The 25560-nt window shown below is 38.7% G+C and overlaps 1 protein-coding gene across 6 annotated transcripts in view; it reads right to left on the bottom strand.

Moving 5' to 3' along the window:
* The window catches only part of Mysm1 (Myb like, SWIRM and MPN domains 1), a 40307-nt gene extending 24137 nt beyond the window's left edge, over positions 1 to 16170 (bottom strand). For 4 of the 6 annotated variants that reach the window (XM_052176769.1, XM_052176768.1, XM_052176767.1 and 1 more), the window contains exons 1-7: positions 16077 to 16170; positions 12392 to 12467; positions 10827 to 10897; positions 8441 to 8518; positions 6667 to 6745; positions 4297 to 4395; positions 1129 to 1880 (exon numbers count right to left, since the gene is read on the bottom strand). In XM_052176769.1, the coding sequence (XP_052032729.1) occupies positions 1129 to 1880; positions 4297 to 4395; positions 6667 to 6745; positions 8441 to 8518; positions 10827 to 10897; positions 12392 to 12467; positions 16077 to 16138 (1217 nt within the window). In that variant the 5' untranslated portion in view covers positions 16139 to 16170. Of the gene's footprint in view, positions 1 to 1128; positions 1881 to 4296; positions 4396 to 6666; positions 6746 to 8440; positions 8519 to 10826; positions 10898 to 12391; positions 12468 to 13355; positions 13406 to 16076 lie in introns of those variants that run through there. The other 2 variants (XM_052176772.1, XM_052176773.1) reach the window with 2 other exon arrangements.
* Positions 16171 to 25560: the final 9390 nt, after the last annotated feature.

A 25560-nucleotide genomic window follows, 5' to 3' on the forward strand; every position in this document is an offset into this window, starting at 1 on the left:
CAATTTTGGCTATCCATCCTTTTATTTCCAAAACCATACCCAGGTATGAAGAGAAAAATAATTTAATTCATATTTAAAAGCTGTCAACTAGGTAATGTGGAATAACAGATGAGTGAGTTGGACTGACACCTTTCATGGGTCAGTGGCTGGCTGAAAGATCAAAGCCAGATACCCTAAACCTCTCTGAGAATTGTGCTGATCTGTTTCAAACAGCAAAGATCCCATTTGTCTCTTTTACAGGACTGTTGGGAAGACTCAGATGAGATGATACAGGGCAGCTTTCTGTAAATCACAAAGCACTAGGTAAATGTCAGTTCTCTTACATATTCCTTACTCTACTGACATCCTTAGCCAGAAGATGGTTCTTTAGCACTTGTATAAGTGAGAGATCACCATGAAGCAAAGCAAGAGTAAGCATTTTTTTTGCTTAGAACATGGCTATCTTTAAAAGGCAAGTAAATTAATGTTATCTAAGTATGAGTTATTTAACAATGTGCATGTTAATCTTTGGTAGCATTCTAGATTTTAGCAGAAAGCCACTGAAACAAGACAGAGAAACCTTTGATAGAGGAGAAAACAAAGAACAACAGAGAACCCCCACCCAAAGAACTGGAACATTCTGTAAAACATCAACAGCAACTATGGGTACTTAAAGGCAGCTTCCTAAGCTACCATGAACAAGTCTAGTTACTGTCAGGCTAATGAGGAGTGTAGTGTTTTAGTTTAATAAGTAACTGCTCATTCCACAAAGTTGCAAGCACTGAAGAGCTATTTCAGACATCAATTTCTGCGCTATAGCCATGTTTAACGATAATCCTGTCTCTAAGTTTGTCCTTATTTATACTCAAATACACATGAACACTGGAAAGTCTCTCCTTTCCCAGGGCAGTATATTCTACAGGTCCAGCTTCCCAACACTGCTCCCTTCTAGCCAGGCCTCCACTCTGCAGTGGGATGGCGTGCTTGATAGCAATGGGTGTCCATGCTTACGAGAACCTGTACATCGTGACTACTGAAGAAGACATGCAAAAGCTCTTTGGATTTCTAGCAAATCCACAATTCTGCACAGGTCCAATCAATATACTTCTGAGTATCAAATTTTTAGGACATGTACAATGTAATTCTTACCACTGATCCAAAATGTAGTTTCTAATTTTCAAATAGCGTTCTGGTGTTTTAGTTTGGCGTCCCTCAAAAAACTCAGGAATCGCTTGCTTTTCTTCTTCTTGAATGACATTTCTATCTATATCTACTTCTTGTTCTGGTGGCTTAAGCACTTCTCCTTCAGAGTTTTCCTCCTCCATTTGGCAAGGAGGCAAAAGCGTTTCATTTCCACTTGGGTCCTTCTGGCCCTCACAGGGCTCTGGAGAAGGTGAGTGCTTGGCTTCCCCTGTTCTATCTTCTCCATCTTGTATAGTGTGTTCTTCAACTAGTTTATCATATTTCTCATTTAATTTGACTGGGTTTTTGCCATTATTGTTCTGTTTTTCAGCCCGACATGTAATTTCTGAGCTTGAACATGCTTCTGTCTCACTTTCCTTCACATTCTGAAGATTCTCTCCTGAACATTTAGCTAATGAACCTTCTTGGCACAATTCTCCTTGGTTGGTCTTATACATTTTACTATTAGAAACATCTAAAGTAACGTGGCTGCCAGAATTCTTCTGTGATGTTTGAGAATCCAACTCATCCAGCTCGTCTGTGATGTCTACATCTTCATCATCAGATAACTTCTCAATTTTTATAGCGTTCAGGTTGGGATCAGCACGCCCCCTTAAACATGATGCTGCCCACACCTTCGTCCTTTCATCTTTATTTTTAACCTGAAGATCACTGCTGCTCTTCTGAGTTGGTGTTTCTTTTGCCACACCCCACTTTACCTTATTAAGAATCAAAATAATACACACATATTAAGATTTGAAGTTTAATCACCTTACACAAGAAAAATATTTTTTAAACTAAGTACATGTTAACAGACATACCTTCACCTGCTTTTAAAAAAACATATAAACTTAAAAAGAAAACAAACCTGCAATAAAATAAACATCTCACACCAAAGTCTATATGTTAGACCCAATTAACCAGTCCCCAATCCCAAAGTCTATACATCTCTGTGAGCTTATACACAGTTAAAACAGCTATTCTGAAACTGTGGAGATTCACAGTGGATTTTACACTTTCACAACTGAAAATATTTTTATGCACTTATCCACCACCAAAAATGAAGAATCCTTGACAGAATTGTGGTGTTTTAGTTTTGCTTGACTAGAAAAGCAGTTAGCTTTATATCCTCTTTCATATTTCATGTCCATCATCTGCACTCAGTCTGTCTTCATCCCCTAATAGTTAGCCTTTCTTGTGCTCTTTTCTACATGTTTTATTTTACCACACATACATGTACTTTATATATATATTTACATATGTATGTATGTATGTATGTATGTATGTATGTATGTATGTATATAATTTACTAAACTGCCTATATGAGAACACCCTCTTTTTGAATTTGGTCTTGCCTAATAATATATGTACACACACACACACACACACACACACAAATATACATTAAGTATATCCATTTTCCTATGAACTTTGTAACTTTATTTTTCTTTAAGTTGATCTCTCTCTCTCTCTCTCTCTCTCTCTCTCTCTCTCTCTCTCGTGTGTGTGTGTGTGTGTGTGTGTGTGTGTCTCAAAGTTTCATTACTTAGTTTATCTGGTGATGAACAACTATGATAATTCTAGTTTTTTGCTATACTGAATAAAGCACAACTAGTAGAACACATTACTTACATTAGAAAAAAAGATCTCATTTAAGATACTTCTAAATTTTATATAATTATGCTTCTAGAATTATGCTTGAATGAATATAGTCAGAAATTCTAAGTATCAACACTACATAACTGATCTGGAGAGCTGGCTCAGCAATTAAAGAGTACTGGCTACTTTTCCAGAGGGCAAGAACAGTTTCTAGAACCCACACAGAGGCTCAGTCACCTGCATCTCCAATTAAGGATTCAATGCCCAACTCCTTTTGGCCTCTGAAGACACTGTGAAGATCTCTGCATACACTGTGGTGAGCACAGATACATGTAGGTGAAATGCTCATAGAGATAAAATAAACTATCCTAATTCAAAAAATGTACATAGCCAAATACAGAACAAATTATTTGAAAAATTAAAGAACTTGACCATAAGTACATCTTTCTGAACACGGATATTAAGTTTTTCTGATGGTTCTTTTATTTTTAACCATTTATTTATTTATTTATTTATTTATTTATTTATTTATTTATTTATTTATTTATTTATTTATTTATTTAATGTAAGTATACTGTAGCTGTCTTTGTCTTCAGACTCTCCAGAAGAGGGCATCAGAGCTCATTACAGATGGTTGTGAGCCATCATGTGGTTGCTGGGATTTGAACTCAGGACCTTCAGAAGAGCTGTCAGTGCTCTTAACTACTGAGCCATATCTCCAGCCCCAGATAGTTCTTTGTGACAATAATAAAAACCCTTTTGTTTGTAAACATATTTCATAATTACATTAGCATTTTTATCTCCTAAATTCTAAAATTTCCACAGGTTTCTTTCACAGTGCAAATATTTCTAGAAGAATAGATACTTTCCAGAGAAAGCATTAAGGCTGCTTACCATTTCCTCTCAGGAATATTACTGCTTTATAGAACAGCAGCATCATTTAGAACAAGGAAGAGGTGCTGAAACACTAAATCACGTACACCAGAACAGGTGTGCTACACTTCACACCGAACTACTTGGGTTGCAGACTGGACACAGCTGCCCCAGAGTGTTTTTAAAAATTAACGAACAGAACAAACAAACAAAAAGACAGTGGTCCAGACACAGGGCTCAGTGGGTAAGCCAAGCTTGACAACATGAGTTCAGTCTCCAGTATCCGCATGGCAGAAGAGAACCTACTCCCACAGTCCTCCCACCCCAATATCCCTGCCGGGGCACACGTGCATGCTCACATACACATAAAATAACATAATTCATTTTTTAAGGACTCAAAACACTTATATATTATGAGTATTTACTACTTTAACTGTAGAAACTCTCAGCAATAAGATTGCTTAGCTGTAGGAGAGGATTCATGCCTATAATCTCAGCACTCAGGAGGACTGTAATACTGCTTTAGGCTAGACTGAGCTGTGGATTAAGATTCTCATCTCAACAACAACAATATAAAAAACAAAACAATCTAGACTACACTTATAGTTTGCTTTCTGACTTTCCTAAATTTCATCACTATTTGGATATCTGTACTCTGCTTACCTTATTTTTAAAGTACTGTCGGGCATAACTCTTCACTTGTAAAACTGTGCGACTTTCAACTAGTGTTGCGATTTTCGTCCACCTTCGGCCAAATTTAGCCTGTTATCAAAATGGAAACAAATTTGCTTTGTAGTGCCTTAGTAATATTTCAAGCAGCTGCCAATTAAAGAAAACAACTAAAAGAAAATCTGCCTTTATTTCTAAAGCACAAAATGAAACCTGATCTACTAGACTATGCATTTAAAATCCAAACCCACATTTCTTTGACTCTGTAGTTCTGGAAACTTACAACAGTCCAAAAGTGAAGTAAGTGATACTCTGTCTATCTGTCTATCTGTCTATCTGCCTGCCTGCCTGCCTGCCTATCTATCTATCTATCTATCTACCTACCTACCTACCTACCTACCTACCTACTATCTATCTATCTACCTACCTACCTACCTACCTATCTATCTACCTACCTATCTACAGTATAAGTATATATATATATATGTGTGTATATATATATATATATGTAATTTTAATTTTAGAGAATCAACTGGACACATTCTGCACTAATTGCAACTTTTAAGCTAAGAGTTTTTATTCCACAATATGGTGTTCTGCATCAAACATACTACACTGGCTTAACAATGCAATGACTTTTAGATTCAGTCACAGATGAAGTCTAACCAATGCCTCCATTCTGGGCCAAAGGCTGTGCCACACCCTCGACAGTCCTATGGGGATTTCAAGTACAAAAACAGAAGATGCACAATTCTAGATATACATGGATATTAAGACACCAAGTCTAAACCATATTTAGTGTATAAATCTTCACTAACACAAGGTATTTCCAACCAGAGATAACAACACCATGCTCATTTTTAAAATTCTTAAAAACCACAAAAAACAAAACGAAATACAACCCAGGACCATGCCTTGTGATAGTAAAATATCTTTAAAGATCTTACCCAAATGATAAAGATTCATTTATACACTTATTTCTGTTATTCAGATAAGTGCTTTTTTAAAACTCAAAGTATTTCTGGGAAAACTACTATAAATTATTTAAGAGTAACACTTAGCTAGTATTAACTAACTAAAGAATCAGATCTACTTACTGGATCATAAAAACACATTTAGAGACAGCAGGGACCTGGTTAAAGTCAGATCCTTGGTGATACTAGGGGCTTGAACATTAAGAAAATTAAAGGTGACACTAACAAAAGGAGCACAGGAAATATCCACCAGTTTCAAACTGCAGTAATGATACAGCCCCATGCTAAAGAAACAGCTGGAATGAAACCTTCCTTCGTCATCAGCACCAAGTCATTCCCTCCTCCCATACCTGAGAGAAGCCCAGTCTGTAAGGAAGCTGTATCAATGGGTAAGAGCGGGCAACACAGCCAATAATTGCCAATAATCAAAGGGTTTCTTCTGTAGAAAAATATTCTGTTTAAAATATCTTACTGTGCATAAATTTTTATGTATCTATATAAGTTCTCATCTGCTTATATGCGCACAAAACATCCCTAGAAGTATATACACAAAGAAGAGAAAACTGATTACCTCAGAAATGAGAGTGAGACTTATTACCCAACAACTTTAGGTAAGTGTGAGTTCTGAACATACAAATGTGGTCCCCATAACCATCACTAATGCCAACAATAAAAACAAAAGAAGAATCTTAGGTTCACGAACCAATTGCAAATACAAGCATATGCATATTTAGTCTTTGATAAGGGGCAAATCTTGAAGCTATCTACCCATCCATCCTGAACAAATTATTGTTAATTAGACTGTCCTACAATAGAATAAAAACCAGCATAACTATCACCAGTATAGGAAGAAACTCAGAAGTTTTAAAAACCTCCAGATAGTCTACATATTTGTATTAAACTCCATAAAACATAGCTGTCATGCTACTGACTATAGAAAATACAGTTTACTTCTCATAATTTCTGTTAATAACTCAATTTTATTCATAAATCTTCCATAAATATTATATACTACCTAAATAATGTATATACAGTCTCAAAATCGATTTAGACTAATTCTGAGTTACATTACTCTAAAAGAAATTACACAATCTACTCTAGATAGTTTAAAAGTTAATGGCTATTTTATTAAGTATTTTCCATGTTAGGAAGTACTTCCAAGGTTTGAACAACATATACACTTGTTATACTTCTCAACTTCTGCACTTTGAAAGAGATTTCACCGAAGCATTCCAAAAAATGCTTCTGTCTTCAAAGATGTGTGTGGAAAAAGATGGATTATGCACAACAACAAATAGCTAAATAAATAAGGAAGAATTCCAAATATACAAAGTATTTTTTATTTGCTTCTAGAATAATTTTATAGTAAGTTAAGCATTTCTCTATTTACCAGTCCTTGTTCAAACAGTTCTTTCTCTTCTATCGTCCACTTTACTGAGTAACTGGCTGGTTTTGCAGGAGAATGTACCCTGAAGGAAAAGAGGAATTGAAAAAAAAATTCTGAAATTGAACATTTCATATTTATGAAACTAAAGTTATAGATCAGTGGTTCTCAATCTTCCCGATGCTGTGATTCTTTAATACAGTTCCTCATGTTGTGGTGACCCTCAACAATAAAATCATTTCATTGTTATGTCATAACTGTAACTTACTCCTGTTATGATTTGTAACATAAATTCCTGTTTTCTGATGGTTCTGGGCAACCCCTGTGCGAGGGGATTGGGAACTGCTCTTATAACCAGTCATGAGCTAAAGCCACAACTTACTTCCAGTCTTATAGGACGGGAAGGGTGCAGCTGAGGCAGCTGGGGCCCAGACAGTAAGGTTTGTCCTGTTCCTTATCTCTACCAGAATGGCAAGAGCCCACACAATCCTTGGGTCTGAGTGAACACAACACTAAAGGACATCAAAGGAGTCAGCCTGATGGCAAGCAGATCTCTTCAAACTGAAAGTAAACACCAGGCAGTAATATATTCCCAAAATCTAAGAGTTTAAATCATAAAACTATGGCATTTCATTTACTGCTTTTAAATTCTATATCACAAATTAAAGCATACCAGGGAAGCTCTCCAATTTCATCAAGCCATGCCATCTTCTAACTAACTTCACTTTGCTATTTAGCAAAATATAAAAGCAGAGTTTGCACGGTATTCAAGCCTGCATTTATGAATGAATAATGACCAACGTTTTTCCAATTAAAAAAGGTACTTGGAAACCTTTAATTTTTCTAGAAAGTTTTTAGATAGGGTGTTGCTATGTGGCCCTAGTTAGCCTGGGACTCTATGTAGAGCAAGATGACCTTGAACTTGTGAAAATACTGATTCTGCCTTCTGACTACTGGGACTAGAGGCATGCCTGGCCCAATTTTCCTAGGTAATATTTAAAAGTCACAAATCCAAATAAAACTGTACATAAAAATTTAAAATTACCAAACATAACATAAATCAACTCAATTCATAACATAATCCACAGCAGCCTCTTTAGGAAACTATTTTCTTTATCATGTGATGAACTGCTGATAAGAAGACATTTTTTAAAAGCCTGGCAAATAAAAGATGGCATAAAATTATGTATTCTAACATCTGTGCCAAAACCATCTTTAAAAATTATCGTCTTTTGAATCAAGAGGGCTTTGCCACTGACCATACCTATTTTTAAAATTTTTAAATTTTAATTTTTAAATTAATTTAATTTTTAAAAAAATTAAATTATTTAATTTTTAAAGAAAATTTCTAAAAATTTTCTTATAGTTTTCAATTGGTTTTAAAAAGGGGTTGAGAGCTCAGTAGTCACAGTATTCAGTTGCCAGCACTCATATCACACTGCAACAACTGCCTGTAACTCCAGTTCCAATGGACTAGTCACCTCTGGTCTCCATGGGCACCTGCACTCACACACACATAACCATACAAGGGAACACACATAATTAAAATAAAAAGAACTTTTATTTTTTAAAAAAAGTTTTTAAAAATGTAGATACATATGACTTTTGTTGTTTTCTGCAGGATGCACCATGAAAAAAAGAAAACAGGAAATTTATGAACAAGTTTCTTTTTTTTTAATATTTTTATTTTCTATATTCTTTGTTTACATTCCAAATGATTATGAACAAGTTTCTAAAACTGTAATCCAAAACTTCTAGTAGTACCATAAACTGATTTTACCTGTTTGAGTATTTTTTATTATCCTCCTTTTGATTAACCCAGAATTTTCCTGGAAGTGATTTATTAGATAAATAATACCTATGTATTATTAAGGAAACTTAAACAATATTAAGGCCATATAATTCTTATGTGTTATCAAGTAGACAAACTCGCAAAAGACATTCAAATGTAATCGAAACCTAGTCTGCTAAAAGCTTGTCCAGGGCTGCAAGTCCGTGCTTTACATAGCCCTGTAGGAATAACAGCAAACACACAACACACGCCTGCACAGCACGTACCACAGCAACGCTGGTTTCCCTTCTCTTCCCTACCGCAAGTGGCTAAGAGAATACAGCCTCAATCCTTTTCTTTTCTAAAATACGAATAGTAAAATAGATGAATTTGTTGTGTAGAGTAATTTAGGAACCACTGTTTCTGTATATTTAAAGGTCACAGAAAAGAACTCAGGATTCTTCTACACATCAATTCAAGTAACATCAAATTTACCAAGAAACTCCCTTCAGTGTTGCTGGAACTAGCCTGCTACAAAGTTTTTCCCCTAAGTCTGAACTATTCATTTAACAAATATCAACTACATTAGGCTATGTACTAGAGAATATATATATATATATATACATATATATATATATATATATACACACATACACACATATATTCATACACACACATGTATACACACACACACACACACTCATTTCTCCCTATTCTCAAATGCTTATATGTAACTCTGACTCTACGTGTTTCTACATTTGGAAGTGATCAAGCAACTATCTGTTCAATAACCTAGAATTGCACTGTTCAATATAGTGGCTATTTCACATGTGTGGATCAAGCATTTGGAACACAACTAGCATTAACTAAGATTTAGTGCTAAAATAAACTGTACTGTAGATTCCAAAGACTTAGTATGAACCACTAATGTTTTGATTTGGGGCTGGGGAGATGGCTTCATCAGTGCTTGCTGTCCGATCACGAGAATCTGGATTAGGATCCCAAGGCTCCATGTCCAGCTAGGTGCACGAGTTTGTGTGCACACAATCCTAGCACTGGGCAGTAGACCCAGGTGGCTCCCAAGAGCATCTGACTAGCTAGCTAGCCTAGGCAAATCAGTGGTCTTCACATTCATAAGAATCCTCACCTCCAAAAATAATGTGGATAGTGAATAAAGAAAACACCCAGGCAACCTCTGACTTTGCATATACATGGACAAACATGCTCCTGTACACACACACACACACACACACCATACATAAAAAGAAACAATGTTTTCATATAAGCTAATACTTTAAATAAGATATATTGTAAAAGAGTATATGCTATAAAAATTCATTTATTTCATTTTATGTTAAATGAAGGTACTGGAAAATTGGAGATTTTATGTGCCTCTCATTTAAATCAATAATCTAAGCAATAACTGTAATATTTGGGAAGAGAAAGGAGCTAACCAATGGTAATTAAAAATACAGAAAAAAATCTCCAATTAACAGAAGCAGTTGGGAATGTGTAACAGAAATTCTGGATTAGAAAGTGAACAGGGCTGTGGCTAAGAGCACTAACTGCTATTCCAGAAGGCCTAAGTTTGATTCCAGAAACTACATAGCAGTTCTCAGCTGAGATCTGACAACCTCTTATGGTCTCCACAGGCACCAAGAACAAGAGATTCAGACAAACATGCAAACAAAAACACCAAATAATAATAACAGCACCAATGACAACAGCAGCAACAATAATGCACAGAAATCCATAAAAGGAATATGGAAAAGACAAAAATAAGCCAGGATTTGTTAGTAATCAATCTTTAAAGGCCAGAAAAATCAGAAATTACTGTTTAAGCCTCTCATATATAAGAAATATATATATAAAAAAACTGAGTCTCAAAGAAGTTAAACTGAAGCAGGATAAGCAGTTAGTTGCTGAGCCACAGATAAGGACTACAAATTCAAGGCGGGTGGGGAATCAGTCTATTTTGTTTTTCATTAAAATTCTTCTCATATAACATTTGTAAACTGCACACAGTGTAATGTGAAAATTTCCACATGTTCTTGAGCCTTACACAGATAAGCATCTCTCAGTTTTAGCTTATATTGTTGTAAAAATGGAGACTTAGAATTAAGATTCTGACTTAAATATCTTAATTTCTAAGGATTATGCATGCTCTGCATACAGACTTGGCTAACAACAAAAACTCAAAACGTTGTACTAGTCTCAGATTCACCAGTGAAGCATGCCTACTTTTTACATAGATAAGTGACCTTGAAATTACATAATCAAAATCTGTGGCCAAACAATTATCATTTGATAATTACAGTGGCCTCGTCTGTAATGCTTAAACCAATTCCCTTTTAGTCCTAAAACCTTTATTCTTCTCATAATTGATGAAGGATACTCTTCTTCCAACAACATTTTCTCAATGACAGCTCTGTTCTCGTCACTGATGGTGCTATCCAGAGTCCAAGGCTATTTAAAAACAAAAGAATGGCATGTGTAACTCTATATATATATTTTATTACTTAAAAAACTATCTTATTTCACTGAGTGAAAGACATGATATAAACAATAACATCTACAACTCACTAGATGAATATACAGATACATTTTGATTTTCACAATCACCCGAAAAAAGTCCACAAAGGTATCTGAAGCACTGGTAGCATGTTAAGTGGAAGCAAAGAAACCTCACAGTAAAGCCTGTTGGATTCCCAGCCTCATGCCCCTTACCTGTAGCCAGTAATAATGGCCACCAGACACCAAAGAACTCCTAGGCTTCAGGCATTTTGATAAACACTTAACCTGTTTCCAAAACTCAAGTCTGTTTTCCTTCAGCCACAGCCTGAGTAAATAATCATACTCATTTCAATTCTCAAAGCTATGTAATTTTCAACTGCAATCTCTAAGCTCCATGCTCTTATAGTCACTACCCAGACAATACCTTTGAATATCTAATTGGCTTCTCAAACATGCCAAACAGAATTCAGTATGGCCACCCGCCTTGCTAACTTTGCAAAGAGCACTGTCCACCACCACTTACCACTTAAACAGCTGGGAATCACTATGAACTTTTTCCTTTCATCTCCATCCCCAAATGCAATCTACTAAACAGCTCTATCTTCAAAGTATAATTCAAACTGGTCCCCTTATACCCCTTCGGGAACATACAGGACTAAGCCACTATTTAAAACCTGGCTCGGATCATTCCAAATGGGTCCTAACCAGTCCCTGTTTCTACTCTGCTTCTCTCAAGTCCTTTCTTTACCACAGTACCCAAAGCATATCTGACAACCATGAATCCACTAGTCTGTACTGAAAGCTCTATGTTTCAATGTCTTGGCTCACTTCTAAAATTTAAACGTGTCAGCATAAGCCAGTGCTTTTGCACTCACCATTTCTTCTGCTTAGCATGTTAATTTTTTAAATTCATGTAACCATTCATTTTTCCATTTTATTTCAAGTTAAATGTCACCTCCTCAGTGTCCTTTATTGACTTTTCCTTAAGGATTCCCCCAACCTAGTAACCTCGGTTGACAATCTACAAATGGTTTGTCTGCCTAGGTATTGCCCAGCTGTGTTTTGTCTATGAATTCCACGAGAGCAGAGTTGTCTGTCTTGACGGCATTTGCAGTGCCTTAACCTGCCCTACTGTCTGGCATGGCAAGTATGCAGTTACTGCTAAATGAACACATGAACTCTGTGATGATATGCATCTTCCATTTGAAGAAATCAAAGTTGACAAATGTGAGAAGTGGTAAAGATCTGTCCCTAAAGCAAGCTGGATCTAAATTTACTTCTTAAGAGATCACTTTTTCATAGTTGAAAAAAAAAAGGTTCCTTTATTTTTAAAGGAAGTGTTTCCATACATTACCTCTGTGGTTTTGGAGAATTAGGCCTTAGTTTAAAAAGGGAAAGAAGCACTCGGGGCAACTAGGCTGTAGTCACCTGACTTAGCATACTTACAAGACAGCCATTCTCCCTTCTCCATGTTGAGTCAAGATAGTGATCTTGAAAAACTGATGCTGTATTTTCATCATTTCTGTAAATAATACAAAAAATACAAAAATAAATCAAGAAATAGAAAAGTGTTATTGCATCCATTTTGGCTTCGTGATTACAGATCACATAAGATGGAGTGGCCAGTTATTGACATGAAGCACCTTCTCTCCTTAACAAAGATTTAAATACAACAATACCTGTTCTGCCCTGTCAGCCAATGAGGGAAGAACTATAATGAACACAACAGCCACACGCATATACAAACACTACTGTTAAATCTTTTAGAACAGCTAGGTCTGCCAAGAGCACAAGAGGTTTCAAGTTTGCGGCAGAAATATTTTCATGCAGTCTACCATGATGAGGATTTGTAATATTCACACCTGATATATGCATCAAAACACCTACCTGAATCTCCTTAAGGACCACAAGTTACATGATTAAGCGTAAAATAATCTTTCGTTTCAAACCTGCCAGGCTTCCAGTCTCCTCTCTCAGCCCTTGTAACATCAATCTCCCTAGTGGTCCAAGGCACAAACCTGAATATGCCCCATTCTTCACAACACAATTCAATCTGCCCCTTTTCTTTCACTGTTTTTGACTATCTGCTCTCACGGCCCATAGTTTCACACCTTAAGAGCCTTACTGGTTAAGTGCAGGAGAAAAAGCTAGCAAGCTTTTCCATCTTCCTTCACCCTTGTCTATTTACCTTCATTGAACACAGACATAAAGTTTATTGTCTGTTCTATCCAACAAGAATTAATAGTGTTATGACAGCAGAGACTTCACTTTCACAACTGCTACATACACCCAGAAGGTCATCAACAGTTGAGTGAATGAGTAAACCAGCAAATGGATAATGGACAAAGGTCTGTAGTAAAGAATGAAGACTGATCACAAACTACCCAGCATGGTGGTACTTAATTGTTACCAGGACTTAGGAGGTAGAGGTAGGAGGATCAGTGCAACACACGGCAAGTTCCAGGTCAGCCTTGTCAAAGCCTATTGGAAACAGAAGGTAATAACATAATCAGATTTGGATGAAGAGAAAATAATTATAAAAATATTTGAGAAACACAGCAATAATTTGTATCTACAGAAAAGGCAGTATGAGCAAGTAGAGTGTTGTCTGAAAAAGATACTTAAAAAGTGACCAGATGGGGGAATAGAAAGATGTAGAAGGAAAAGGGAGGGAGTTCAGGTCTGTGCCTGGAGACTGGATCATGTACTGACCTAGGGGTAGCTCAGAGACAGATCTGAAAGAGGGAAGCTGACATGGTGATGGTGAGGTACTTGTGAGACACAGAAGAGCTGCTAGGTTCTAATTAGAGTCCTGATCAGAAGCTCACAGACACAGGTCAGTGAAGGATTAGGGAAATAAAAACAAGTATCAGGTTTAATTTGAGGAACTTTATGTTTATGCATCAGAATGGTGAAAAACACCAACCTGACAGAAGTTAAGTCATGAGAGATGCCAGACTTGGAGATATCACTAGCAAAGGCCACTGAGCACAATTCTTACAGCAAACCACATTTCCTCAATTAGCATTCAAAAGCATTCAGAAAAGGAAGATGAGAAGAAATAATAGTCGGAAGAAAACCAAATTGCAATGTTTTATTTTGGTATCTAGCTTTCAGTAAATGCTTAAAACCAATATGTTGCAAACTAATCTTCAGGAGTTCCTTAAATGCTACTGTCCTCTTTAACACCATACCTCAAGGGGCACTAGTCATACTAAATTCAACATGATCCGAACTCCAGCATTACAGGGTACCATTCCACAAGTAATGTCAATGATGCTCTGCAAGCAGTGGCTGACATCAGGAACCTTCATCATCCTGCCTGCATGAAACATGAAAGGAAGGGAGAGAGGGAGGGAGGGAGGGAGGGAAGAAGGGAGGGAAGGAGGGAAGGAGGGAGGGAGGAGAGGGGAGGGGAGGGGGATGGGGAGAAGAAAAGCAAAGACAGGACATGACTGCTCCTAAGTATGGTGGAGAAGAAAGTTTACTGTAGATAAAAGGGAGAGCATCTGCAGCAGTGGAGACTTTTCAGAGCATCCAGAGGGAATATGACCCTGAACTGGGCCATCTAAGGAGAATGCAGAGAGAAGCTGCAACCAGGAGAGGATACCTAGGCCTAGAGAGCCCAACAGAGTAAAGGACAGACAGAAAGGGTCACACAGCCAAATGGCTGGATTATATAGAGAAGGCCAGCTGGGGGAAGGGCAGCCTAACTCTGTGCTGAAGAAAATAGGGTGGTAGGCAGGCTATGCAAGCCATCCCCTGCAACAGGCAAGATTGAAGGATGCTGGAAGAACCTGGAGGCCAGGTCCACCGTAATACACTAATGGCACCTCAGGTAGTCATTTGTCCCTGCTTTGAGACCTAACATATGAGGCTAACTTTACAACATGCCACCAATAGACTCAAGTGTCAAGAAAATGGTACAAGAAAAAGGGATGAAAAACTAAACACAACCAGGAAAGTTAAGATAAACCCTTGAAAGAGGCAAGAGCCAATGCTTTCGGGTTATGCTCACTGACCCCTAAGGCCAACTACTTCCTTTATGAACTGCAAATTGCCCCTGCCCACTTAGATCACTGATACTCAAGCATCACAAACTCACAAGCACTGTTCAAGTCTGAAAAGTTACACCAGTGTAAAGAGTTATTGCTACCTCAGGCTATCCGCATCACTCTTGAACTTTAGAGAAAATTATGATAGGAACTTAACTACTCCTCATTTCTTATCACATTTAAAGAGCTCACTGGCTATTTTAAAATGCTCCTTATTTTGGTGTCTCGTAGAGGCCTGGCGGTCTACAATGAAGCAGCCGTCCTGTCAAATGAATTATATAGGCTGAAAATGGAGCAGTATTAGTAACAGCATGTACTTCAACAGAGTTCTAAAAAAGCTGCTGCCAAGTTACAGTCAAGTTACTTGACTGTATTTATAACTCAGGTCTTCTGACTTTTCCGTGAGGTCCTATTCTGGTCCCCATTACTTAAAAGGAGGGACACTGCTTCCTCCTAACACAGCAAAGACTACATCTGACGAGAATTTTACATACGCTAAAACGTCTTTCACAATTATTTCACTCGATGCTTACAAAAGTAAGATCGACATGTGATTCTTGGTTTCCAAACAAGCGGAGCCTTGCTTGGAAACGCCTCTCAAATGCCTTGACCACGGTCAGAATGACAGTAAACAGGACGAGCAAACGCAGAAGGCAAACATGACTTGTCCAACTCTAAAATCTGGATCCTTTAAGGTAAGCTGCCTTTCTGCAAGTTTGCAACAACTTGCTCTGGGAAGGGGGAATCAAAGGACAGGACCAAGGTCGCTTGCAGGCGCAGGACCAAGTGTCTATGAAGTCAGGTCCCGTAGCCTAGACGCCAGTGTTCAAGTTGCTGTGAGGAGCCTGCGACAAAGCGAATGCAGGAAGGAATCCGAATTGAAAAACGTCCGCTGCATCCCAGGAAGTGGAGATAAACAGTCCAACATGGGGCACTGCGTTCACGCCCCGACCCGGCCGACTTCCGGCTAGGAGCAACCCGGGTCCCGACGCGGTCTACAAGGACCCTCGGCCAACCGCATCCTCCGGCCCTTGCCTAGCACATCCCGGCCCGCAGGACCCCGCTCCGTGCCTCACCCCGGCTGTGCAGCCGCCGTCACATCTCCTTCCACATCCACATCCACCTCCTCCGCCTCCATGACTGCACCTGACGCAGGCGTACTCGCGAGATCCCGCGAGATGCGACGGTGAGGGGCGGGGCCGGGGCGGGGCCTGTAGTGTGGCGCACTTCCGGGTAAAGGCTCTGGCGTGTGACACCCAGGTACTGCGTGTAAGCTGCTTCCCCAAGGACAGAGTGAGTTATCTCACTTCTCCCACTTATTACGTGGGATTACTCACAGCAGACCTTCCAGGCGAGAGACCCTGCTTTGTGAACTGTGCGTGCGACAGCCATTGTCTCTGGTTCAGTTTCACACACAAACACACGGGTGCGCCAATCTCCACCCCGCCCAGCACAGTGAATTCTTAGAATGACCCAGTGGAATGGGTGCAGGTTTCACGGATTTTACGTTATTTATAACTAAATAGACTCAGAAAACTGACGTGATTGTTCAAACATAGAGCTAGGTAGACCGGCCTTTTAAACTCTGCCCCGAGTGTTCACCCTATACATACAAATCACTGCTGCGAATCTGCGAAGCAAAGAGCTTAATGGTTTACCGAGAAATTAGATACAGCCTATGCATTTGTCTGCCCTCAAATCTGTCACATAGTTAGAATCCTCTGCTCACTGTCTATCAGACTGTGATCTCTTTAAGGACAAAGCCTGTTAGGTAGTCCTTATACTGCCAGCGTTCAGCACAGTGTCGCATCCAGAGTAGGAGCTCAGTAAATGGTGGACAGGCAGTGTGCTGGGAACAAGCAAAAGACACTCGTTTTAAGTACTACCATTTCGTTTTCATACTTCATTTAATCTTAGGAATGAACTAAAGTCAAGGTCCCAGGCCCTAGGGGAGCTGGGGACTTCCCAATACCTGAACAGCCTCTGTTGTAAGGACACAGTTATTTGAGTCCAGCCTTGTCAGAGACAACTTATAAGGGGACAATTGTCTGAGCCCAGCCATCTCAGGAAAAGTTCTAAGGACCCAGTCGTTTGAGTCCAGCACCTCAAGGACACTCTTCAGCCTGCTGCAGGGTCAAACTAAGTTCCTGTTCCCAGGCCCAGGAACCAGCTCCTATCCTGATTGGTGGAAACTCCCTTGCTAACCCCTTATGTCAAAATATGATTGGACAAAGTTTGCGCTCATCCTTTAAATATGCTGCATAACTCCTCTAAAATGTCACCTCCTGACTCTGTTCTGTGTTCTATGGCCCTGATCCATCAGTAGCAGCTTGAATACATTTTTGTCATCCGTGCTTGTGTTGTGTTGAATGTATGCGGACCCCATAACAAGCATATGAAACAAAAGAGTGAGCTTACTTCACACCTCAGCCTGAGAGGGTGATGGTAGGAGATGCAGAACAAATTTGTAAAATGAGTGCCTAGTGCTCAGGAACTGAATAGTGTGAATTTTACTTCTCAGGGCAACCTGGAACCATGGTGTTTGTTTGATTGTGTGTGTGTGTGTGTGTGTGTGTGTGTGTGTGTGTGTGTTTGTGTGTTTGTGTGATATGTGTGCGCACGAGTGTGCGCATGTGTTATCAGAAGACTCATCTAGTAATCAATGATGCTAACAGCTCTCCTGACAGAGAATAATCACTTAAAAGTGCCTGTTGGATTCAATTGGGAAACGCAAAACAGAGACACCAGTCTTCGACCCCAAGTTAAAAAGAGCCAGGTAAAACTACCAGAGGGAATGCTACTGCAGCACCCATTACTCAGGCAGGGCCAGGGATGGTGCTGGTTTGCCCTGCATATGTGAGGAACTGAGGAAACCTGGAGCGAATGTCTTGGGACTTATTAGAATTCCAGGTGAGTGTGCATTGTTGAGATGTGTTCAGCCTTATTAAATGCCCAAAGCCTCAGTCTCTTGGGACAGCCATCTCTGTAGGGGTCAGGCTCAGGATTCCAACACTGTGGTGTGGTCTAAGTTAAGACTTTATGAACAATTGACCACAGAGTGCAAAAACTAGCCAGTGCAGTGTCTTCCTCCAGGATGTTTACAGCCCAAGACTGCTACCTTGCCAGGACCTCCTAGACTATGTCAGCCCCGTCCCTGTGCTGTACATAACTGTGTTGAGGTTCTGTATCGTGGGCTCTGTGTTGTGGGGATAGTTGGTCCACTCCATCAGAGTATGCTCAGCCTGCCTGACCCAGCTGTTCTGTGGATACATGTTTTTTCTTTTTCTTTTCTTTTCTTTTTAAATTTTGGTCTCTATAAGTCCTCATCACCCAGTCATGTTTCAAGGTCCACACCCATGCAAGGAAACAGCACAGACTAGAAATTCTCATCTAGTCTCACATCTTCACATATGAAATTCTCATATCTTCACAATATGAAGGATATGGCCCAGGTAGTAATAGCTGTGGGTAGAGAGGCCATTGCTTTGGCACTGCCCAGCAAACTTTAAACACAAAACTTGAAGGAGTAAACTGTTTCTAGGTAGCTTAACTTCATTATCACCTTCAAGTAGTATTCAGAAATAAAAGAATAAGAAGTATTCATCCTTCAGCAAATTATGGTTACAGTATCTGGAATCCAATAGGTAGATATTCAAAGAAGTAAAATATAAACCATAGAAAAGACATTGTTTCCACTGAAATCCGCTTGAATAACATAGATGTTAGAGTTGCTGTGCTTAGGACTTAACTCATCTAGTACTGACGTGTGAGAGTCCCTATGCTAGAACATTAAATCAATGATTCTAATTGTATTCTCTGTGCTTGAAAAGTTATGTAGAGACATGGAAAATATAGAAAGGATAACACTGAACCTTGGGAAATGGAAAGTATATTACAGAGACAAAGAAAACATTTGATGAAACTGATGGGAGAGTGAATATTCCTGAAGAAAGAATCAATGAACCTGATCATATAACAAAGTACACCATTCGCAATGAAATGTGTGAAGGGATGTAACTAATTAAAAGCAGACACTGAGCTGTGCAAGGAGCACTTGGAGCATCCCACTAGATGTGCACTTAGAATCTCTGGGAAGCAGGTCAGGAAAACATTTAAGAAAACAATGACTGAAGACATTTCATATTTTGAGAAAAATAATAAATTACTGGATTCCAGTAACTCTACAGACAAACAAATGGTACTGTATGAAGGACAATTATAATAGAATTGCTCAAAACCAGTAGACAAAGGTGGCCCTTTGACAGTAACTATCTTGTCAAGAAAGACAAAACCAAGGAAGTTGTGAAGCAGTATGTTTAAAGTCTAAGGAGAAAAACAACCAGTCAATTTAAAGATATCTTTCTAGTAAACAAATCTTCCAAAAATCAGGACTCAGAGATTTTGTGCTGTTTGAGACAGGGAGGACTTACTATGACCTCAAGATTCTCTGGCCTCCGTTACCAGAGTGCTGGGATTACAGGCATGCACCACTATTACCAACAAAGAGTTTTGGAAAAATCAATAAAATATGAAAGATTAAAAAATTAAACAATATCCTTAAAGAAAAATTATTTTTTTAAGATGAAGCTAGGACTATATTGAAGAACAAGTAACACAGGATACATATATAAGAAGTATGTGTGTGTGTGTGTGTGTGTGTGTGTGTGTGTTATATCTCTGTGTGTACACATGTCAGTATAAGTGCATGTGCTTTTTGGTGGCCAGAGGTGAATGTGAATTGTGAATGTCTTCCTCTATCATTCTCTACCTGATTTTACACACACACACACACACACACACAAACACACACACATATATATATTACACACAATACACACACACATACATGCATATACATATACATACAGTCTTTTGCTAAATCTGGAGCTCACCAATTCAGCGAGTTCAGCTGGCCAGCAAGGTCCTGTCTCTGCCTCCCCAGAGCGAGGCACATCCCACCAAACTCCTCTTGTTTTTTTTTACCTGGGTGCTGGGGATCTGAACTCAGGTCCTCATACTGAGCAGCAAGACACCTCACTGCTTGAGTCATCCCTCTATTCCCATAGAGGGAAATACTTCCCAAAGAGGCAAAACTTGCCCTTAGCATTTAAATCTAAGATTATTGACTTGTTAAAAAAAATAGGCCAGGCATGGTAATACACGCCTGTCAAATTTGTGTTTTAGAGGTGGAGGCAGGAGGATCAAAACCAGCTTGAGATATTAATAAAAGTGATGATGATAGTGATGATTATGATGGTGGTGGCAGTGGTGATGGTGATGATGATAACTAATGAAGTATGAGAGTTATAAAATACATGAAATCAATGTATACAGTCTAAGAAGAAAGCTATCAACTTGGCCATATCTGGAATCAATTAAAATCTAAAGCAGTTGGCCATGCCCATGAGGGATTTTCTTGATTGGATTATCTGAGGCAGGAAGACCTCCCCTAAATCTGCGCCACAACTTCTGGAGGCAGCCTACTTAAAAGGAAATGTAAGAAGAAAGCTTTTGCTTTTTGCCCTTACGCTCACTGGCAACTTTTATCTATCCTGCTGCTAAGGCATTCTTTCACAAGCAGAATCCAGTTCTTCCAGATGACTCACAGGTTAAGGGCCCTGAGCTCTTCCAGAGCTCCTGAGTTCAATTCCCAGCAACCACATGGTGGCTCACAACCATCTGTAATGGGTCTGATGCCCTCTTCTGGTGTGTCTGAAGAGAGCAATGGTGTACTTATATACGTAAAATAAATAAATAAATCTTAAAAAAAAAAAAAAAAAAAGAACCCAATTCTTCAGGATTCCAGCGTAGATTGAAGACCACTAGCTGCCTAGGAATCTTCTGGACTCAAGCACCAGATTGGAACTGCTGAGACATCCAGTCTCAAGGCTGAGCAACTAACAGATTTTAGGCCTTTTCATCAGAAGACAGTCACGGTTGGACTACCCAAACACAGCCTGAAGGTACTCTAATAAGGAACATGTGTGTGTATGTATGTGTGCACACATGCACACACACACACACACACACACACACATGCTTGCACTCTTTCTATCAGTTCTATTCATTTAGAGAATCCTGACTAGTACCCTGGCCCCATGTAGGGAGGAGGAGACAAAGATGCTGAAGATTACTGCTCCATGGCTAACAAGTTCCAGAGCTGACACTCTAGTGTCACTCAAGTCTTTCCACGTCTCTTGCTGTGGTATATGCTAATATTACAGTGGAAAAAGGAGATAGTTTTCAATAGTATATGATTTGGTAGTTTGCTGTTTGGTTTAAAATTAAATATCAAGTGGTGATTTTCTAGTTTGAGGGTACTTAAATCCAGAAACGAACAAAGAGTATATTCTGTGGAATGGAATCTTGTCATGAGCTTGTACATCTTTTTATGTAAGCACCAGTGCCTTGTTTGCATTGTTGATTTGGAAACGTTAGGAGGCACTGTCTTACAATCCTTCATAGATGTAGTTTGAGAAAGGTTTAGTCAATAAAGGCCCCATCTCATTTTTCACCGGTAGTACTTTCAACCCCACCTGACAGACAGCTTATTCCTGTGTTGTTTTTCTTTACTTCTAATGAATGAAAAAGATCACAGTGTTTGTACTGGAAACAAGGTATAACTGGAAAACTGCAGTTTTAATCCATGAATTCTGGCATGTTAGTGCTTATGCTAATTAGTTTGGATTTTAAAGTGCTTTAAGAGCACAATGTGTCATGCAAATGCTCTCTCACCATTATTTCCTTATGAATGGAACTGTCAGCTAAAAGATTGCCAGAGACTTAAATGAATTCCCATCTTCAAAACACAATAGCTAATGAGCAGAGAGGAAGCCCTGCTTTATCTATCCAGAGGTGACAGAGCAGATGAATGCAGACACAGACTCAGGGCCTACACTTGGCAAGGGTTAGATATGCCTTGAGTTTTGCCAGGAAATGGAGCTGCATTTTCCTCTCTTTTCCCCCTCCAATTCCCTGAAATCATATAAGGTACCTACTGAAAATGTTTTCAATATGTTGTCAGGAATGTTTGTCAATGTCCTTACATTTTAATTATAGCAATGATACATCCATGTGACATTAGTTAGAGGAGAATAAAAGGAGTCAGCAGTAATAAGTTCCTAATGTGTACCAGGCATTTTATGTACGTTATTTCTTTATAGGCAGACAACAGTTTTCTGAGGTAGAAATTGTGTCTCTTTGCAGATGTGTTAACTGAGACTCAGGACAGGTAAGCAATTTACCCAAAGAAAGGTAGCGTATTATCTTTTCATTATATCATGGAGTCTTGAGTACCAATAGCATCATTCTGACTTAAACCTTTTCTTCCCAGCAAATCCCAGTGATAGGTATAGCTCCAGATGAATAGGCATAGACAGGCTTGGGTCACGTGACATTCTTGAAGCCAAGAGGATTCAGTTCCATTAGGATCACAGGCCATTCGGAGGAATGGTGACCCTCAAGCCAAAGTAAGGCTATGTTTCTAGAGACGAGGACAAAGATGCTGGACAGGCAAATCAACAAATGTCCTCTGTGCTGTTCTGTACATAATTCCCCTCAGTTCCTCTGTCCACACTAGAGACTGTGTTTGTGTTGCACCAGGAAAGCTACTCAACTTCTACATGTTTCAATTTCTTCATTTCAAAAATGAAAATGATTAAATCATTAAAAAAAAGATGGAGTCTTCTAGAACTAACATTATGTGATAATACATTCACCTCCTAGACACGTAGTGAACAATGTTACCAGTGAAACAGCAAGGAGAGTTGGGCTCACTTAGGTTTGTGTGTAGTTACTAATTAGTTATGTGTGAACCATAATCAAAATGTTCATTGTCCTGGACTCTGCTCAGTACAGCCTTGCCAGCCCGTGTGTATTCTCTGGGGGTTTAGGTTTCCTTCCTGCCGTTAAAATGGCCGCAGGCTATGACTGGGCTCTGAACTACTGCAGCCGGTTTGAAGTTCTGGCTCAGAGTTGCTGATTGATTTAAATAAACACTCGTGTACACTGACTGTTGGCCCATCTTTTTTTTTTTCTGAAGCTGTGTGTAGGGTGTCACTGTTTTCTTGGTCAGCATACCTGTCTGTTCCACTGTTGTAAGCATCACAAAGGTGGGATATAACCTTGTATACTTTGGCTCTACATCATCCAGTACATTGCCTAATACACACACACACACACACACACACACACACATATATACATATACATATACATATATATATATATATATATATATATATATATATATATATATATATATATATATATATATATATAGTAGACACATTCTGAGTGTTGTTGAATTAATCAACGGGGAAGAATAAGACCAGGATTTTAAAAAAAACTAAAAATGTATTCATTTTTATTAATTTGTGTGTGTTAGAGACAGAGACAGAAAGACAGAGAATCAGAGATTGCTTATGTATAGCGGTCAGAGGACAACTTGGGAAGGTTGGCTCTTTGTTTCCACCATGTGGGTCCTGTGGATTACATTGTGCTCAGTAGGATGGGAAGCAATCACTCAGTAAACACTGAACCATCTCTCTAGTCCCCTAAAATGTATTTTATAAACAACAAAAACTGAAGATGGCCTCTAGAAAAAATAGACAATAACAGGTGTTGCACAGCATGTGGTGACACCGGACCACTTATGATTTCTTGCTGAAACTTGAAATGGTGGCACCAACATGGAAAATAGGAGGACTGACAGTCAAGAAAATTAGAAATAAAATTAATATGTAAGCTAGAAATTTGATTTCTGAGTATGTATATTTAAATGCTTGAAAGCAGACATTTCAGACATTTTTACACTATTTTTCTAGAATTATTATTCATAATATTCAAGAGATAGAAGCAATTCAAATGTCCATTAGTGAGTTAAACAGAAAAGAAAATGTGAAATACAGACACAGTAGAATTTTACACAGTATTCAGGGGAAAGAATCTTACAATATTGTTGTTTTTGTTTGTTTTCTTCCTTAAAAGTTTTTCATTTATCTTATGTGTATGAGTACATTGTTGCTGTCTCCCCACACACCAAAAGAGGGCATCAGATCCCATTACAGATGGTTGAGAGCCACCATGTGGTTGTTGGGAATTGAACTCAGGACCTCTGGAAAAACAGCTGGTGCTCTTAACTGCTGAACCATCTCTCCAGTCCCGGGGCTATTGTTTTGTAACTGGCTTATCTCGTTGTGCTAAGTGAGATAAATTAATTTTGTAATGTGAGATAAGCCGGATACAAAACACAGATAGTGTAATACCTGTGTGGGTTTCTAGTGCCCTCAGATTCCTTGAGAAAGAAAGTAGGATAATGGTTTTGAGAGATTGGTGGGCAAGGGAAATGTGGATCTGGTGTTTTGTGGATACAAACCTTCCATTTTGAAAGATGTAAAGAATTCTGCAGAAGGATGACTATAATGGATGTGTGTCAGGAATGGACTGAATGTACTCAGCATGTGTAGAACTGGTTTAGTCAATAAACTTTGTTATTTATATTTTTCCAGAATTTTAGACAGTAAAAGTAAAAAATAGAAGTTCCAGAGCTGAAAAGAGATGTGGATACACATTTCCATCCCTAGCTCAGAAGCTATTTCCAGTTGATAACCACTTGTAAATTCACTTTCCTCCAAGAGAGTCTCACTGAGGAAACAAAGTGTTCTTAATGCAGGCTGAATGCCCAGCAGTCGACAGGCATCAGAGAACGAACTCGGCATCTTTGGAGGCTCCTTGTCTTCTAGTGTTATGTCAGGACTCTTCCTTCTCTTTAAAACATTCTTTAATCTTATTATTGTTATTTTATCACTATATCTTTCTTTTCTCTCATTTTTACCCTGCACGTCCTTTGAGGGGAAAAAACCCTCCAGATAATCAACTCACTTCTGTATACATTTTATTGACTAGCCAATACATCCCAAACACCATCCAGAATGCTTGGGATATGTCATTAAGAAAGACAATCCTTACTGTATGGATAGAACTCACTTCCTAGAAGCAAATGAGAAATAAGCAACAGACATAGTAGTTGGCAGTATTCTTAAAATAATTCATTTTCCCTATACATCAACTTTGTTTTCATTCCCCATTTTTGACCTGTTTTCTTTCTTTCTTTGTTTTATAAATCAAAAAGCTTCCTTGTACAGTCAACTGATTAAGATAGAGTGCCTTGATGTGATTTGTTAATTTAAATGTATCTTTTTAACCCATTGAGAGGTGTTAGAGGCGGTGAGTATCTGGATATGGTATCCACCAAGGTGAACAAGAATGTATCGTCACTGCTAAGTCCATAGTCTATAAGCCACTGACTACAATGCAACAAGACGGGCGCTCTGACGTAGAAGCCTGTGGCTAGTCCATGGAGGGCAACTGATGAGGCAAGTTCAGTCTGGGATGCTAGGAGCCCCTCTCTTCTCCTTCATCTGCGTATCTACCCTTACTCTAGTGCCATGGTGACCAGTTTTACCCCAGCACAACCTGGCAGCTCTGATCAACTCCTACTTCCTCCATCAGGGTTTCTCTAATGTGTATGTAGCCAGAAAGAGCAATAGTATTAATATC

Source organism: Apodemus sylvaticus, chromosome 3 (genome assembly GCF_947179515.1).
Source record: "Apodemus sylvaticus chromosome 3, mApoSyl1.1, whole genome shotgun sequence".
NCBI lineage: Eukaryota > Metazoa > Chordata > Mammalia > Rodentia > Muridae > Apodemus > Apodemus sylvaticus.